General features: G+C 49.1%; 1 protein-coding gene across 7 annotated transcripts in view; it reads right to left on the bottom strand.

Moving 5' to 3' along the window:
* Window positions 1–17,835, bottom strand: part of HYDIN (HYDIN axonemal central pair apparatus protein) — a 108,217-nt gene that overhangs the window by 83,940 nt on the left and 6,442 nt on the right. For 3 of the 7 annotated variants that reach the window (XM_085550882.1, XM_015873865.3, XM_085550884.1), the window contains exons 1-6: window positions 13,521–13,574; window positions 9,629–9,760; window positions 8,541–8,666; window positions 7,668–7,787; window positions 5,092–5,226; window positions 90–289 (exon numbers count right to left, since the gene is read on the bottom strand). In XM_085550882.1, the coding sequence (XP_085407008.1) occupies window positions 90–289; window positions 5,092–5,226; window positions 7,668–7,787; window positions 8,541–8,666; window positions 9,629–9,748 (701 nt within the window). In that variant the 5' untranslated portion in view covers window positions 9,749–9,760; window positions 13,521–13,574. Of the gene's footprint in view, window positions 1–89; window positions 290–5,091; window positions 5,227–7,667; window positions 7,788–8,540; window positions 8,667–9,628; window positions 9,761–11,160; window positions 11,247–13,503; window positions 13,575–17,835 lie in introns of those variants that run through there. The other 4 variants (XM_085550883.1, XM_015873864.3, XM_015873863.3 and 1 more) reach the window with 3 other exon arrangements.

The following is a 17,835-nucleotide window of genomic DNA, read 5'->3' on the forward strand; positions in this document are numbered from 1 at the left end:
GAAAGTCAGGGTCTGCTCAACTCCACTTCAAAGCTCATTCTACCTAACATTAGGTCATGGGGGTCAGACTAATCCCTGGCAGCCTTTACCTGTGGGTGCTGATGCTGTAACGAGCCTCACGGTTGCCAACGTTGCAAACCAGCAGAGTTCTCTGTGTGCTGTGCTTGACTGGGCAGACTGAGAAGTTGATCTGGTCAGGGAAGTCCAGGATAGCTCGGGCTCCTATGGCTCGGATGGGCACCACAAACTTCTCCCTCTCTGTGATGCAGGTGAGTTGGTGGAAGTAGTCCTGTGGGAAGGAAGTGGGATCGTCAGGATTGCATTTAGTGCCATTGCAGAAGGAAAGCAGCTGCTTGCTATGCATTCATTCAATAATGCAGCAGTACTTTTTATTTAATGACTTTTAATTCCAGTAGAATGACTGGTAGAGGCTTGTTAGCTTGCCAAGAGGAAACAGCTCCATTCCTTCAACTGCTTTCCCAGTGAGCTGACAGCCAGCTTCATGCCACAGGAGGACAAAATTACCTGATAGCTGGGTTCTGAATGACCAATGCAAGGGTTTCACAGGAGGGATTAGAGCACCAAAGCACAGCAGGTAACCCAATTACACACTGCTAAGCCCAGCCATGCAGTGACGTGGCTCCTTGCTGCTTGGCAAGGGCTGCTCAGGTGCATTTTCTAAAGGACCTGGGCACACACACAATTAAAAGCCAGATTGGAATGAAGGACACAACACCTATGTCAGTGGCAGGTTGGTGAGCGGGGTGTTTGCTCCCCATCACCACCCAAACAGTGCTACCAATGACAAAGCTGAGTACACCCCCTTAAAAGCCCACCTCACCCATCTTCCCATGGCTCAGCCCTATACCCAAACTGTCCCTGAGAACAACGACAGCACTTTTAGTACCAACAATTCCCACACAGCAACCCGCTGGTTGCATCATATTCCAGCCTCACGAAGTTCTCTTTGTGTCTGATCTCTGTTTCACTTCGCATCTCATCCCAGACTCAGAGGATGCAAAGACAGCTCTGCTTCCTCTCTGCTGCATATTCTGGTGTGGCTGATGCCCTAACTACATCCCTCGTGTAGCTCCTCTGGAATAAGTGCCTCTTGGCATGCCTACCTGTGGCAGTGTGAACATCCATCTCTACTAAAGCCAGCACCTCAAGCCTTCAGCTCAGTTGAAAGCCTGAATCCCCCTCCCAGCTCCTTCCATTCAGCAGTGGGAAGGAGAATCCAACCACATCATCACAGGGCTGAGCAGATGGGTCTCCACATGCATAGCAGAGCAGCACCAATGACAGCACCAGATGGAGGCACTGCCTTGCCCCACTGCAACTAGCCATGGGTTACAGCCAGGTCGATAAAAGCTTTGCCTCGCATCCCTCTTTTGCTGCTGCAGTCCTTTTCTATTTGAACTCCCTTGAAATCATTTCCTGGCTACTCCAAGGACACAATAATACAAAACTGCTGTAGGAGCTGAGCTTAGCATCAAGCTTCCTTAGCCAGAACCCATCCAAACCCCATTATGCCCAAGCTCCTTTGCCTGCCCTGAGCCTAACAGGGCACACAGGTCCAGGACTGGGCTGGGACCAGGCCCCAGCAGCACCCACTGTCCCAGCACGCTCACCATCTGCTCCACTGTGGTTAGGGTTGCAGTAACAGATGCCATCGCATCCAAGACATAAAAGAATAAAGAAAGGTCTTGTTTTCTAGATGCGTCTCAAATTCACATTGGAAACCACAGGAGGGTTTTGGTTTCTCATCTTTAGAAAGTAAAAGGCCAGGAAGGAAACTGCAGCAATGCCTATGGAACTGAATATCGCCTTTCAAGAGAGTTTCATCTTCAGTGAGTCTTTCTGAATTAGCAATTTGGGTCTCAATCTCACAGCCTAAGTCCTCTAAAATAAAAGAGAAGGGCAGCTTCTGTGAATTCAAAGCACCTGTTATCTGGGTATTTCATGTTCTGACCATTCAGATCTTCAGAAACCACAGTCAGAAATGAGAAATAAAAAGCAATTTGCTTCTTCTACTTGTTGTTGTTTTGGCCACCCTACTGTAACGCGGGCATTGTGAGTCCGGCTGAAAGCCTCATGCCTCTTTAAGCCTTGGCACAACATCTTTCCTTATCTCCACCCTGCAGATGCCAGGTAGACAGAGGAGGACACAGTGAGTTCAGATCAGCTGCAGGATAAGGAGGAAAGAAACTTCAACAACCGGAGCTACTGGAGGGAAATAACGGGAACTCATTTTCAAGTTGTTACCGTGAAGGAGGGAGCGGATCAGCAGCCAAGAAATTAATACCTGCCCCAGCTGAAATCCCAAAGCAAGCACAGGGCACCGTGCACGAGCACTGGGGCTGCTCACACAGCGCAGGGTCTGTTGCAAAGACAGGGAAATGACAGCTACAATCCTCTGCCGTGTTGCCAGGACAGCAGCTCAGCTACGCGCTCAGTTACAGTCCAAGGGGTATCACCAAAACCAACCTTTGCAACTGCAAACCCCCAGTAGACAGTTTTAGAAGCAGTCTCCTAAACAAATATGCTTGGGAGAGGAAGGGGTTGCATCACTTACATGCTTTAAAGGTTGTTTAGAGCTAGCTTTAGGCTATAGATTTTCACAAAAATATGACCTCATCCTTTATATGACTCCTCTGTCCCAGAGAAAATAGAAATCACTGCACAATGCTGCCTCTTCCCTTATTCACCTTGGACAAGCAATAAGTTGCAAGCTCCAGCCTTCAAAACATGACTGCTGGCATTTGCATTAGTGCCTGCTGAAATTAAAGCAACTGCTCATATCAGACTTGTCATTCCAGGCTCTCTGCAAACTCACGCTCATGTTCAAGTTGATGTCAGCACAACAGTAATCAACTGCCCGATAAACCAGCAAACTCAGGTGTCAGATGAGCTGTATAACTGGTAAATACATTGCTGAATTCCTTGCAGCAGGCAACTGGAGAGCCAAAAAGTCCTGCAGGGTGGGATCATATGGGAAGTCTAAAGGAGAAGCTCCCTGCTGGAACCATGATACCATATAAAGGGCCATTAAATGAGAGCCTGGGTGATGACAGCACCACATGAGGATGGCTTCCCCTTCCCTCAGCCACCAGCTCATGGATGCTCCCCCATGGGGTCCTTCTGTCCCAGGTTCACTGCCTCAATCTTCTGCCCCTGTTCTCCACCCTACAAACCTTTGCAGGAGTGCACTTGGAATAGCAGAACACCAAAACACCTCTAGCAGAACCGGCCTGAATGTACAGAGAATTAATTCCAGTAACACAATAACTCAACATCCTGTCATATTTCATATTATCAGCGAGCATTAACGCAGTCTCCACTGAGCATCAGGAATGAATCTTGCAAACCTGAGACTCAACTCACGTTGCCTGCAAACGCTGTATTGCTACAGCAAAAAAGAGCAAGGGAAAATAAAAACAGATTAAGCTGTGCAATGTTTCTGGGCTTCTCACCTCCTTCTTTTCAGATCATCTATAACAAAGCTGAAGGACACGATGCGTATCCCTGCTTGTTTGCTCTGCAGCCCAGACTGGCAGGACAAATTGTGGAGCCAGAATGCAGAGACACAGAAATCAGAGGCGGCGAGAGTAACTAATTGGAAATGTTGCCCAACAGAAGAATTATCCATTTGTATTTATAACATGGGTGCCAATACACAAGATGTGTCGGCTGCATGCTGGCTGTGACAGCCCAGCCATGTGGCACGCTACCAGATGGCTGCGAGGCAGCGAGAAGCTGCTCATTTCCAGAGAGGGCTTACGAGGCACGTGGCATTCTGGCCACAAACCACTTGCATGCTCCTCTTATTTAGGGCTCAGCACAGCCCTGCTCTGTGCTTCACTCCCAATGAGAGCCAAAGCAAGAAAACCCTCAATCAATCCTACAGCCAAAGGTGCTGGTGTCCACATCCCAATCCTCTGCACCATCCATGGGGTCATGGAGCATTCAAGAGGCAGCAGACATGCACAGTTGGAGTGCCTGTGGTTGATAGGCACCCCTAGGGTCACCAAGTGCCACCCTTCTCCAGTAGGGCCACGTCCAGAGGGAAGACCTCCTCATCACGTTACTAATGCATTCCCAAAGCGTTAGTCCTTAGTGCTCTCTTAATTTTCCCTCTGCTTCTAGTGATGGCCCCATATTGCCCTACTGTCTCCCTAAGCTTGAAGAACAGTGCTCTGCCCTCTGAGGGCACCAGTTTTCCTCTTCAACCATACCCCAAGAAATGGATGCTCAGTAATTAGCACAGATAAATCACATTTTAAAGTCACTTTGCAAAGCCTACATCACTGAGATTAAGCTCTTGGGTAGCCTGGAAAACTGCCCTAAGCCAAGCTAATTTTTACCCTAAATATTAATGATGTCAAATGATTTCTCAGACACTCCAAAGGAACAGATTATTTCTCCAGCATGGAGGACCACAGGGCATTTCCTCTTTACTTTTCTCTACCTGCTGTTAGAGAAAGGGACCGAGTGTGACAGTAAATCAGAATCAAGTGAATAAAAGAAGGCAACTACCTCTAAAGAGATACCATACCTCTGCCCTGGTGCACATGGTGGTATGGAATGGGTCATCAAGTTTGGGACATCTCTACATGGCCTCCCCACTGTAAAAAGTGGAGTTCTGAACCCAACCAGACATAACATTAAACATCCAGGTTGGATATCAAGAACAATTTATTCTCCAAAGGAGTGGTGAAGCACTGGCACAGGCTGCCCAGATAGGTGTGGTGTCACCATTCCCAGTGGTATTCAAGAATCCATAGAGATGTGACATTGGAGTGGTCAGTGGGAATGGTGGGGGTGGGCTGGAGTCAGACTTGAGGATTTTAGATGTCTTTTCCAACCTTAATGATTCTATGTGCCTCTACAACAGATGATTCTAGGAAGTATGTTAAGGATCCATGTCTGAAGCAAGAGCTTTCAGCCTATGAGGGGATAATCCTTGCCGTGGTTAAAGAGTTCGGCAATCCTACTGAAATCAGTGCTGTTCCCCCAAAAGCCACACCTCACCCTCGGAGGATGGAGGGAATTTGAGACTAAAGACCAACCTCCTGCCACCTCCAGACTCACCTTGTTCTCCTCAGGGGTGAAAAGGATGCGGAAAGTGGAAAGCATGCCAGGTGCTACCTTACGGGACACATCACCAGGGCTGATCAGCTTGAAGTAAGGTGAGCTCTCCAAGACAACCTTCACCAGCCGAGGAACCTGCAGGAAAGACGTGAAGGTATTGGATTTTTCCTCTATTTCTTCCTAGGTTGCAAAGATATGACCCCTGTGCAGGTTACATCCTCCCTCAACTGCCTTTGCAAAGCATTTTTAGCCCCAGAGGTACACACATACAATACATGGGGAGTACAAGCAAAGGGAGGAATGTAGGAAGACAGAGAAAACCACAGGAGAAAAGGGATGTGGCTGAGAGCTGTTTAAAAAGGTTGTGAAAAAGCAAGGGAGCATGGGGGAAAGCTGGTCTAGAAGATGAGAGCAGCCAGCTTGCCAAAATGATGGAGAGCTGCACTACCATTGCCCTCTACCCCCTAGGCTGTAGGCTGTGCATACCAATTACTGGCTTCAAAGGCATTTTCTGCCTTAGGATAGGTGACCAGCACTGAATGCTGTGTGGGTTGGTCATTAAAAGCCAGTCTCAGCCCCAGACAAGCAAGCTGGTATTTCCAGGTGCCCGGATACCAACCCCAGAGCTCCAAGTCTCATCTGAAAGCCTCCAACAGGCCATTCCAGCAGCCAACAAACCCAAGTGCACACGGCTGCTTTGGTTGCTGAGTCCCCTTGAAGACAAGCACCTTCAGCAAAAGCCACCCACAACACCTCAGAGGGGAGAGAGAAGCAGCCTGAAGGCAGAAAAGCAACTTCACAAGAGACATGAGCAGTACGTATATCAAAGCCCTTCTGTGTCTGAATCATCACAGATTCTATCTGCAATATACTTCATGGGATTTTATGGAGCAGACAACCTCAAGCTACTGTGCAATATAAGTCAGTGTGATTCAGAGGGATCTGGGAGAAAACTTTATGAGAGCACACAACCAGAAGCCAACTAAATTAGAATATAACAACCCCTCTTGGGATTGTAATCTCCATACACTAAAATATGCCAAGGATTTTCCTCAGAGTGGATCTTTTACATCAGTGCTGTCCAATAGCTGAGGTCTTACTAGCTTCAAAAACTAATTCATTTTGGGGAGGGGGAAAAAACCCTAACAATTCACACATTGCCTCCCCCTTGTTGTGCATACAAATCCCAGGGTGCAGCTGTACAAGTTTATTATTTTTTACTGGGAACAGCAGAGATGTTGATGCAGATGTTCTTTTCCACTTGAGGAAGCATGAATAGAGCAAATGAACTGCTTGCCTGTTGGCTGGCACCTGGCAAAGACAAACATGATGGAGTGCCATGTGGATAACAGAGCAGCTGAAGCCAAAAGACTTGATGGAAACGAAGCTGTAGCAGAAGAGAAACTGAGGCAGCTCTTAAAACAGAAAATTCTTATGGTAAAGGGGTCCATGCAGGCTGCACAAATGTCATTTCTTGGGTGCTCCTGCTGCTTCTTTCCAATATTCCCAAGCTAAATGCTAGACTAGGAAAACAGCAGAGCTCCCTAGGAATAACTGACACTCTACACAACATCCATCTTGCCACAGGGTCTTCCATTACCAACCTGTTGTCTCAGGACATACTTGGCTCCATCTTGCTGCTCCTCCACCTACCACACATTCCAAGAGCTTTTTGTTCACCCAGGAGGTAGAACTGGAGAGGGCTCCACACACACCCTTTAATGCCCCTATACACACATCCCACTGCTTGTATATGATGAGAGGAAATGGCCCCAAGATGTGCCATGGAAGGTTGGCACAGACTGCCTAGAGAGGTGGGGGATTCCTGGAGGTGGTCAAGAACCATTGCTATGGAGCACTGAAGGGTTGTATTGAGGATCTGAGAGGTCTTTTCTAACCTTAATCCTTCCATGATTCTGTATGCCTCTGTGCCACAGCCGTATCTCTGATCATGTCTTTTCCTTCCCCCCTCCTGTCTGCTCCCAGCAGCTCACACTTTGGCACATACCTCATTTGAGCAAACGTTTCCCCTGCTGAATCTGAAAAGGTCTCAATTTTCCCTCTTTAAAGTGGAAGTAAAATTGCTGACATTTTTCAACTTTTCCCTTCTCGACTTGCTTGTGAAATCTCAAAACACTCACAAGATTATTCCAAGTTAAAGGCAGAGACCTTCAAAAGCCCATTACTCCGGGTGTGCTGCAGTTCTCCAAAGGGAAAGCAGAAAGCCACATTATCTTAGAAAAGCCTGAGCAGAACCAAATTAAGCTAAATTAAGCCTAAAAAATTCAGCTCTGGAGGTGAAGCACAATCAAGGAAGAAGATAAGAACTGTGCAGCCCTCAACAATTCCAAATGTCCAAGAGGATGTTGTCCCAAAAAGCTCCTTTTGGTTAGAAACCAGCCATGCATGGTCAAAACTAGTGATAAAAACCCTAATATCACAGGAACATCTCCACGTCTTTGTAACAGGAACAATGTGAGACACTTTGTTCTGGATTTGACATGCTGCATTTCACATGCACTACGCCAACTCTCCTCTCCCAGCACTATGTTAAAGCCACACAGCCCAGCACTTACCCTGTCGTTGTTCCTCAGAACCAGGGGAACCTCGTAGACCTCGCAGGGGACGTAGCTCTGAAACACCACTTCAGGTGGGAAAGGCTGGAACAAGGGCTGATCCAGGTCAACTGAGGAGAACTGGAGATATAAGACAGCAGTGAAAGGGGCCAATGTGGTCACACAGCCCCAGAGGACCCATCAAAAGAGCTACAAGCACGCAGGGAGGAGCTGAAGCTCAAGTTTGTGTAGGGTTCCAAGACCAGCTCTTGGGATGAGCTCTGAGACAGAGATTGATTCCTACAGGTCCCCATATATCTCATTTGGATGTGGAGCATAGAAACCAGCAAGCACAGAGCGGTGCCAAAGGAGGGAAGGCCAAAAAGAAAGCAATGCAGTCGAACAAAGGCAATTGGGGTGAACGCTGCATGGTGGTAAAGTTCACCTCTTGTCAAGCATTACTGTACAACTTGAGCAAGACTGGACCTGGCATCTTCCATCTCCCATGAGCTTCATGTGGAGGCATGAAGCCATGGTGCTGTAGGGCACACAGCTTTCAAAGGCTGGGCAATGGAGCTGTGGCCCTAATCCCTACTAGGGGGCAGGGATGGAAGAGGGCAGCTTGTTTCCCTGTTCCATCTTTCCCCCATGCTGTGCTTTAGCAAAGGTAGCTAAACTCCAGCTCTGATTTCAGCAGTTTATTTCTATTGGCTTCAGCATTAAAAACATCCCAGCAATGCAAAAACATTTTGCCCTTCCTCCAGCACCATCAGCACTTGCAGAGGGCAGCAGGACCTTCTCCCCCTGCAACTGAAAGAAGCTGGGGGCAAGACTGACGCACATGCACCTGAAATGTCACATTAAACAGCAAGGAAAAGGGCAGGAAAATGGTACCTTTTGATGGGAGGTGTCACTTATATCCAGTAGCTGAACAACGTGGGGCCGTCGAGTGCTGTGGATGGTGGCCAACCTCTGCTCCGTGGTGAGGGACATCTCCCTCAGGAAGGCAGAAGGAGTCAGCTGCAAAGCAAAACCCAGCCAGGGTTGGAGAAAGGCCTTCCTCCTGAAAGGCTTTTCTTGTTTGAGCCCCACCAATGAATCTTTTATGACTGCAGCCACTAGGACAGTCCTGGAAGTCCCGTAAGTTACCTGCTGAAATATTCATGGCCAGTAAATTAATGATATAGAGCGGAATACACATGCTCCAACAGAGCAGCTCTGTCCCATTAGCCTCTCCTCCGTGATTCGAAGTGACATGTTTGGGGATTTCTGCTCTTTGGGCATTTGTTTCCTCCTTAGTTTTGCTGCATGGAGCCGGTGACCTTTGAGAAGAGCAGGAAGGAGCCCATCCCAGGTCCCCAGCTCCACATGATGTGTCTGCATATGGAGATGTCACTGCTGGGCAAGTCACAGGAGAGCAGCACCGTGCCAGGACCAGGTTTGGTGTCTGAGCCTTATTTACCTTATTCTAACTGCTTGTTTTCTCCAGGTTGGCCTTGCAGACCTTATGCAAAGGTCTGCATAGATGTCTCTTCAATAGAGGCTCAGCACCAGGTCAGCAGAGGGGACATTTAGGGATGAGGAAGAAAAGACTGGCCTCACTCCATTGTAGTGTACTCAAAACTAGGATGAGAACTGTTTAGGAGCCTTTCTTGGCCATGTCCTGCCAAGCCCTCAGGCAGAGTGTTTGCAGTTCAGCAGTCACAGGTACCATCACAGCCTGTGGCTAGAGGTGTCCTTGCCTTACACCACGGGGACAACTGCAAAGAGCACGTGTTGAAGCTCCAGCTGTCCTTGTGCGGTATCTCACAGGCTCAGCTCCAGTGCACACAGGCAAGAGCATGGACATCCCCTAACACAACACACAGCCTGTCCCCAAGGCACCACGACAGCCACCTCCAACAGAGAAGCATGGCAGCAAGGAGGGGAAACAGAGGGAAGGACCCAGGAAAGGCTCCTACCTGGCCACAGTTGGTACTTACTGTTACAGGCTCCTCCATCTCAGAGACCAGCTTTGAGTTGTAAGGTGCCACCACTTCATTCTGGAACCCATCGGAGTTTTTGGAGGATCCCACGGACTGGTGGAGGTTGTTGGTAGCCATGTTTCAGCTGACCTGCAAGAAGCAGCAATGGGACTTATAATATCCAGAAGAGAAATCAGACTGTAAGGTCTCAGTGCCTTGCCAGCCACATTTCTGCCCTTTGTGCTGGGAGCCTTCTAATGAACAGAGCACTGAGTTCAACACTCTGATGAGGAGTTATCATTTCTCAAGGCTAATTTGGTTGGTTTAAGTCACAAAAATTACCCAGCAAATACGATGCCTTCCAGGCATGAAATTATCCTGGTGCTCAAGAGCATCTCTCCGTGGAGAAGAAGGGCCCTAATTTCCCTTTATTAACACCCAAACTCAAAGCCCCCTGTGGGCATGATAGAGGCTGTAACAGCAGTGAGAGCATGGAACCCTTTAAAGAACACAAGCAAACACAACATGTGAAAGCAGAGCCACTGACAAGTCCCCCATAAGCATCCTCAGGAAGCTCATCACTTCATTCCTTCACGCATCTGTAGTATCTGACTCTTCATGCAGCACTAGGGAAGGACAAGCACAGATATAAAGGGCAGCCCTCAACCCAAAAGACACAGACAGGTTTACATGGTGGCTGTTTCCCTCTGTTCTTATGGGAGAAGCAAGGGAGCACAGCCCAGTCATGCAGGCACAAGGACACGCTATAGCAAGAGATGGGATTCTGAGCTGGAAATAACTATTTTTTTCCAAGAGAAATGTAATGGGGATGATACAACATTAATCTGGATTTCTGCGCTTTATTACCGGGTCTTGAGAATAACTGGATTATTTGTTACAATTTTCTAGCTGTAATTTAACTTTGCCCAAAATTAATCCTGTTCATCATGCCCACGATGTCTATTTCCATCCCCCATCCCATTACCCCCACCTCCAGCAGTGCACAGCTGCAGCCTGGGGTCTTGCTGAGCTCCAGCATTAGGAGAGGACAAGCAGAATGAAAGAAGCCATGGGCCCACTGAGCTTTGGTGGGGGCTGCAAGCAGCCAGAAACATGAGGATTGCAATCCTTCCCTTCTGCAGGCCTGCTGGACCAAAGAGCTATTAATGGGTGACGCCTCTGGCTCCCAGCACCTCGGTTTTTGGGTTGAATGCAGCTGCCCCCTGAGACGGGCGTCAGTCCAGAACTCTGAGCAGGTATTGGGTGGAAGCTCCTAACACGTCCCCCCAAAACCCCATATACCAGAGCAGAAAAAGATAAACTGAAGGTCACCAAGGACACACAGCCTTCACTTTGCCCTTTGGCTTCCTTTAACCCACAGCCAAGCCAGAAATCTCTGCCACCACTGCAAGCTGCACAGCAGCTTCAGAACTCCCTGACACCCTTTCATCTCCCCCAGACATGCTCCTAGCTCAGTTCATTCCTACTGAGCATCACACAGCTGTCGGTCCTCCAGCCAACAGAACCCCCACCCTATAGTCAGACCTTACCTTAGGACAGGTAATTAGAGCTCCTCTGGCAGGATTCACTTTGTGCAGCACCCACTACTGCCGCACAAACAGCCCCGGAGGCTCTGGATGAGCCAGGAGGACAGGAGCAGGGCAGGGAGCCGTTGGGATAACAGGGAGCCCAACGGAACCCAGAGGGCAACTGACAAGGCTTAGACGTTGGGCTGCCTGGGTGCTGCCTCCCCACAGCCCTCTGTTATAGCCCAGCACTCCTCCTGGGAGCTCCACAGAGCAGAAAACACCACGAAGGATGAGGACATATAGCAACAAAACCACACTCAGAACCATAGGAGTAATATGCCAGGAAGGACACACTGACCCAGACATCAAGTTGTGGTTTTGCCTTCACCAGTCCCATCCCACAAACAAATGTGTGCTTAAGCATCTATGGCTTTGGGATTGCTTCAGCTCCAGGTTGGAGCAGAGATTGCCTTTCATCTTGGACTTTCTCAGAGTCCCCAATGGGGTGACTTGGGCTGCGTGGTTTGCAGTGTCACCCAAATGAGAATTACAGCCCTTGCAAATCACCACAGCCCATCTATCTCTTAGACATCTCACTCTGCAGTGAATGACTGTGGCAGTGTCAGAAAGCACGCCTTCAAGTAGCATTTTTAACACTGCCGGAACAGCAGATAAATGAATTCAGATGCCACAGACAAGGGGATCATTTCTTTAAGAGGGAAGGCAAAGCTTTGTCCTCTCCTGCTGCAGCTGCTGAATGCATCTCTCTCTGATGAGCTTGTTCCAATTAATGGCACCTACAGATGCACCAGCCAAGAGCAGCCACCTTATAGGAGAACCTCAGCTCCAGGGAGCTTCATGCCCAGCCACAAACCCAAGCAGGAACCCAAGAGCCAGGGTAAAGGAGCCCCAGACGTGACAGCTTTGTGTGCTCAAGGCACCAACAGATGTGCTGTAAGGCCAGGGGGAGCACCACCCATGCTTATGGTTTCATCTCAGGAGGCAGAGCTTAAAGAGATGTCAGAGATGTCACGGTGGAAGCCATCAAACCTCTCACACCTGGCCGGAGATGCACTTTCAAGCACCTCGTGCTCCTTCCCAGCAGCTCCCAGAGAAACATTAGAGCCTCCCCTGCCCAGCACAGATGTGATTCCTGCCTCTTGCAGGCAGATGGCACACCTGGAGCCAGCCTTCATGCTCCACCAGCTGTCATTGACCTCAGTGACCCAGCCCCACGCTTCGTTTTGCTCCTGCTATTGAACTCGCCCACTTTTTTCTCCTTTTCCAGCCCAAACCTTCCTGCTGCACCAGGATGCTGAATTCCATAGTGCTGCCAGGTAAGAGCTTGATTTAGCACCAGCAGCTGCTACACAGCCCTGCCTTGCATGGGGTCCTTCACTCTCAAGTTCATGCTGTGACTGCAGGCCAATTGCCCTTCCCTGCTCATCAGCACACTCTGCACTGCGGTATATGGAACCCAGCTCTTCTTGTAGCACAGACCCATCTGTGGCTGAATTCTCCTTCGGAATACACACTGTAAATCTTCTTTCTCCTTCCTTCTGCAAAGACAAAGCATCTCTCTGGAGTAATTGGATAATTGGCCTTTCTATTATGCTTTGCTGGAAGAGCAAGACAGGAGATCTGTTAAAACCGATGCTATTGAACTATTTTGCTCGCCTAAATCATCTTGCCCCATTCAGGCTTAAGTAGCAAGATCACATTTCTTGCCTAGAAATCGCCTGCTTAGCCATAATTACCATATAAACAGCACCTCAGGAAAGCCAAGAAAGGAGAACAGAGCTTCCAGGACTAATCTCCTGCTCCTCCAGCCCATTGCTAAGTGGCTGAGTGCTTTCTAAATCAAGTCACACTACCCAGGAAGCCTCACCTGCCACCTTCACATTCCACTCCCTCCATATTTTATCACTTAGGTGCTGCCACCCTTCAGTGTATCACAAAAGCTTCACCACAGCCGAGATAATTAATAGCAGGCTGGTACTCTGCCTCCCATTGACTAAACTTCAGCTCTCAGCTGGCCCAAACTCCTCTCCAAGGTCTTCGGATGCTCTTCAGCTCCATATATTACAATCTACAACTGCAGCTCCAGCACTCACAGCATTGTTTGCCCTTCCCAGCGTACTCTTCCGTGCATGCCCAAGCAGGAAGAAGGGAAACATCCAACACCCCTGGAAGACACAGCCTCCTTTTTGGAACCACACAGGGTTAACCTCCCTCCCCACAGACATCTGTGTCCCCTTAACCCAAAGCACCAAAAGCCATCCTCTATTTCACCCAGCACCCCCCTCTATGGGGATGGAGGTCACTGCAGTGTGCTCACAGCCCCCCCAGGACCACTTTCCTCACCCCATGGATACACTCACACTCCAGTCCTAAACTCAGCACTGCCGGACTGTTGCCATTCTTGTTCCCAAAGCAACGGGACCGCCCAGCTGGGCCCACGTCACTGCCCTGGGGACGCTGCCAGGGAGGAGGTGGCCATGGGATGTGGCTGGGTATGGGATGCTCAGGGCTCACCATCCCACTGCTCAACAACCCAGCTGCCCTTCCCCCTTTATTCCTATTTTATTCATAACAAAATACTCTCTGTGCCTTTAGAGACAGATGCTGAGCAGCAGCCCCTCTCAAAGTAATAGCAAAGGCTCAAAGAAAGCACAGCAAGCAGGCAGGGAAGACAAGACCACAGTGGCAAACCAAACTCACACAAGGTGACAAATAAGAGCATCTCCACATCAGACATCCAGATATTAATTTGTCCTTTGTAGAGAGCAGGAGCTTATTTCATTAAGAATCAGCCCCCCACACCTCAGACTGAGCCTTGGGCAAATGCCAGAGTGTGGAAAAGTGTGAAATAATTACCTAAAATAGCATGTCATGGCTTCATCTTCCCCAAACACTCTCAGATGAAAACGCTTCTGTTTAAATAGCTGGAGCTGCAGCCATTGATGCATTTCACCTGGGAGCCTGTGCATATCCTGCTCCTGCATCACAGCCCAGTTCACAGCACAGGAGGAGCACCCCAAACCTTAGCAGGAAGCAGGGGACAGCTGATGGAGCGGGACTGCTGCAGGGAGCGTGGTGATGGAGCAGAAGGAGCGTGTGCTCCCTGTGCAAAGCACTGCTTTATTCAACTCTCCCAGCTTTTGCACACAAAACCCCTCGGGGGGCTCCAGTGTTTTGCAAAACACATGTGTTCTGCCAAAGCTGCTTAATTTCTGAGGACAGGGAAGGTAAACACTGCAGATTATTACTTTTCCTTGCTAGCAGGGACTTGGAAGAAAATGAATACACTGCATCCCCAACAGACAGCCCAATGGACAGCAGGGAAGTGCAGCTATATGTGCACACCAGCAGCCAGACTGCCCTTCACAGCAGAGCAAAGGAAGGCCACAGCCAGCTCCTCCTGTAGCTCCTTCACCACAGCTGTGGTTCTGCAGACAGCAGGCAACCCTGCAGTGAACCTGAAATTAAAGCCACACTTTGCACAAACACACACAGGTTTAAGGCGCTCTGTAGGATGCAAAGGACTGCAGACACTCCTCTGTGACCTGAGCCCCAGGCTTCACCACGCTTGGAGCTGTAAAGTCTTAATTAAGAGCATCCCTTCAGACTGTGCTGCCCAGATAGATGTGAAAGCAGACAAAGAGCTGTTTGGGAGCACACAGCAAGCAAGGAGGAGCTGAGCCCAACCCCCAGGCTCCTAAGCTGCCTAAGGCAGTGAAACAGCTTCTCAAACCAGTTTCAGGTCCAAGACCTCAACACATGAGATATGAATCTTCCCCCTTCATTCAAAGCTGGTTCATGGGAGGGCTCAGAGGGTGCACTGAGGCTGCAATGATCTGGGTGGGACCCACCTGCAACAGGGACAAGTATCACAGTGGTAAATGCAGGCCAGGGGCAAGGGAGAAATGCTGGCTATGCACACCTTCTCCTTGCTCCACCTTCCACCACCATCCCATCTTGCTGCTCTCAAGAGCCCACCAAGCCTCCCTGCCTTCATTAAACCCCTCTCTGCTCCATGAGTTCAACTGTTTTCTGCCACAGTACCCAACTGTTACCATTAAGATCAATTCAGAGAATCACTCCTGGTCCATATTCACCTCCCATTTGGCTTCCCGTGTTTCTGACTTGAAGCAGCATGATTTTCCACTAAGGTCTACCTTCCTTTCTCCCCACTGCTTGATTAGTTGGTCTAATTAACAAGGCCTGACACTGGTACTGCAAACACCAACAAAGCAGGGTCTCCAGGTAGGTTTGCACCAGGCATCTCTGAACCAACCTGCCTTCCCTGGCATCATTCCTGCACTAACCACAGCACCAGCAGCATCCTATGCCACCAGAACATCTACTGAATCATAACTGCACTGTGATCACTCACCCAACTGCAACTTCATCAAGACACAAATAATCCTCTTCAGTTCAAGCAGGCTTCATATTGCCCTCCCACCCCTCAGAGAAAGAAGGGAAATTAACTTGGCTCCTTTCAACCACATTTCCCCCTGCTTTCCTCTGAGCAATGCAATCCCACGTTGCAGGAGAAAGCACTGATTTTATTGGTAGTAAATACCTCAGCGCACAGTTTGCTTTTCTTTTCTCCCCTCCGATTCCCATCACAGCAATCAACAACCCTTTCCTCCCCTTTTTGCTTATTTTTCCATCTCATTTCCAAACCCTGCGCTCTTTTCTCCCTGTCTGCTGATGAAGTCAAGGCAGTATTTCAAACACATACGCTTTGGAGACCCTGACATTGCCTGCGCAGCCATCAAATTTGAAGAGAGTAAATTGTTTTCTCTCCACAGCCCTTCAAAACAAAGCAAAGACCTCGGCCCCTGCAAGCACAACGTCCTCTAAGGTTTGCTTTTATACTGAGGCACCACTTAATCCAGCCATCTCTCACCACCAGGCCTGGTACCTCCTCTCACTACTGCAAAGCATTTTCAAGCACCAACATCTGGTTTTGTTATTTGAAGCAAGGAGAAAGAAAACCAAACAGTTGTAAGTGGGACGCATGGAAAGGACAAAGCCATCCTGAGCCCTTAAGAGCACCTGGCACCATTACAGCAATTAGAGCAGCTACAAAGCACCAGAAGCAATGCCGTGAAGGGAGTAGCTTGTTTTACTTATCACTTGTGAAGCACTGAAGGGAAGAGCTGGTTTCGTCGCTGCTGTCAGGCCAGCTGGTGCAGCTCCCTGCAGCACAGCTCAGTGCTGAGAGATGCTGGGGCAGCCTGCAAGCACCACGTCGACCACAAGAGCTGCCAGCCTAATGCCACATGAACTGGGAGCTACAGCTACAGAGAGGCTGTTCTTGGCTGGATCTGAACCAGCACTTAGTAATTCTTGAGCAGTGCAACTATTGCATCCCTACAAAGAGCCCTTACCCAATGCTGTGAGGGTACATTTTGGCAGTGGGAGCCATAGGGGCAACTTTCACTCTCCAAAGGCTGACCAAGCAAGTTCTCCTCTGAATCTCTTCTCATCCTTAACATTACCCCCAAAACAGCCATGGAATCAAGCAGCCAAAAATGAAGACAGCCCCAAACAGCTGCTCCAGTTTCTCCTTGATACAAACATTCCCATCCATAGAAAAACAGCAGCATCACAAACACGTGTCCTCAAAAGCAGAGGGGAAAGTCTCAGAACAGCCAGATTTGCACCTCTGCGTGGCTCAGCACTGCAGTACAAACTTACCTGATCCAGGGCTGCCAGCCTCACTACACAGTTTTGCTGTTCTAGGAGCAGCTTAAGAGGATGCAGGTTTGATTTGAGCAGCCTCTCACCAGCAGAGATGAAAGCAAGGACTTAAGTACCTTGTTGGAGACTTCCTCTCACACTGAAAAGTCTTCCCAGTGCACTCCAGCACCTGATCTCATTAGAAGGGAAAAGAGGGAACAGATGGGAACATACAAAGGAGCAGTCAGCTATTAGCCACTGACCCTACCCCTCTTCCTGCTGTGGGAGTGTGACTGCCTGCTCTCAAAGGACAACAGGAGACAAGGAGGATTTCAGGTGGGCAATGAGCAGAGGAAGCCGTGGCATATAAGAGCTCCCCTTGTCAGGAAGAAATTCATCTCCAATCAGGAAAGATGCACATTCAAGATTGTTTCTGCCCCTGCAAACAAGAAATAGAGGGTCAGCTCAAACAGCTGCGATGCCTGAAGCCCTCCCAGCACTCCTCTGCCTTCAAGCTATCAGCAAACCCAGGAGCAGAGTCCCACTGTGCAAGCAGGGAACTCCAGCAGGGCCTTTAGGAAGCCTGCAGTCCAAGCACACAGCCTGCACTTGGGTACTGGAGAGCAGCAGTAAGTCTCCACAGACTCAGCTTCCTATCCCATATTCAAGAGCACAAGACAAGGCAGGTATCTACCACCCTCCTTCACCAGGCTTCTGCTTCATTCCTGGCCACGCCACTTGGAGATCTGGCCTTTCTGGGCACCCTGAGTTACACTTAAGAACACCACTCACCTAAGATAAAGCTGAGAGGGAACCTGTTAGCAGGTTCTACCACATCAGCATTAAACATCCCTATAGAAGGTGTAACAACTTTAATCACAGTCACTCCCACATTGCACAAAGCCAAAACAAACCCAATGGCAGCTTCTCACCTGGGGGGGGGGACTCCACCAGACCTATCTCAGGTCTTCACTCCTAACTCCTACAGCAGGAAAAACACCCATT

Source organism: Coturnix japonica, chromosome 6, assembly GCF_054131305.1.
Source record: "Coturnix japonica strain WE chromosome 6, WE-NBRP24, whole genome shotgun sequence".
Lineage (NCBI taxonomy): Eukaryota > Metazoa > Chordata > Aves > Galliformes > Phasianidae > Coturnix > Coturnix japonica.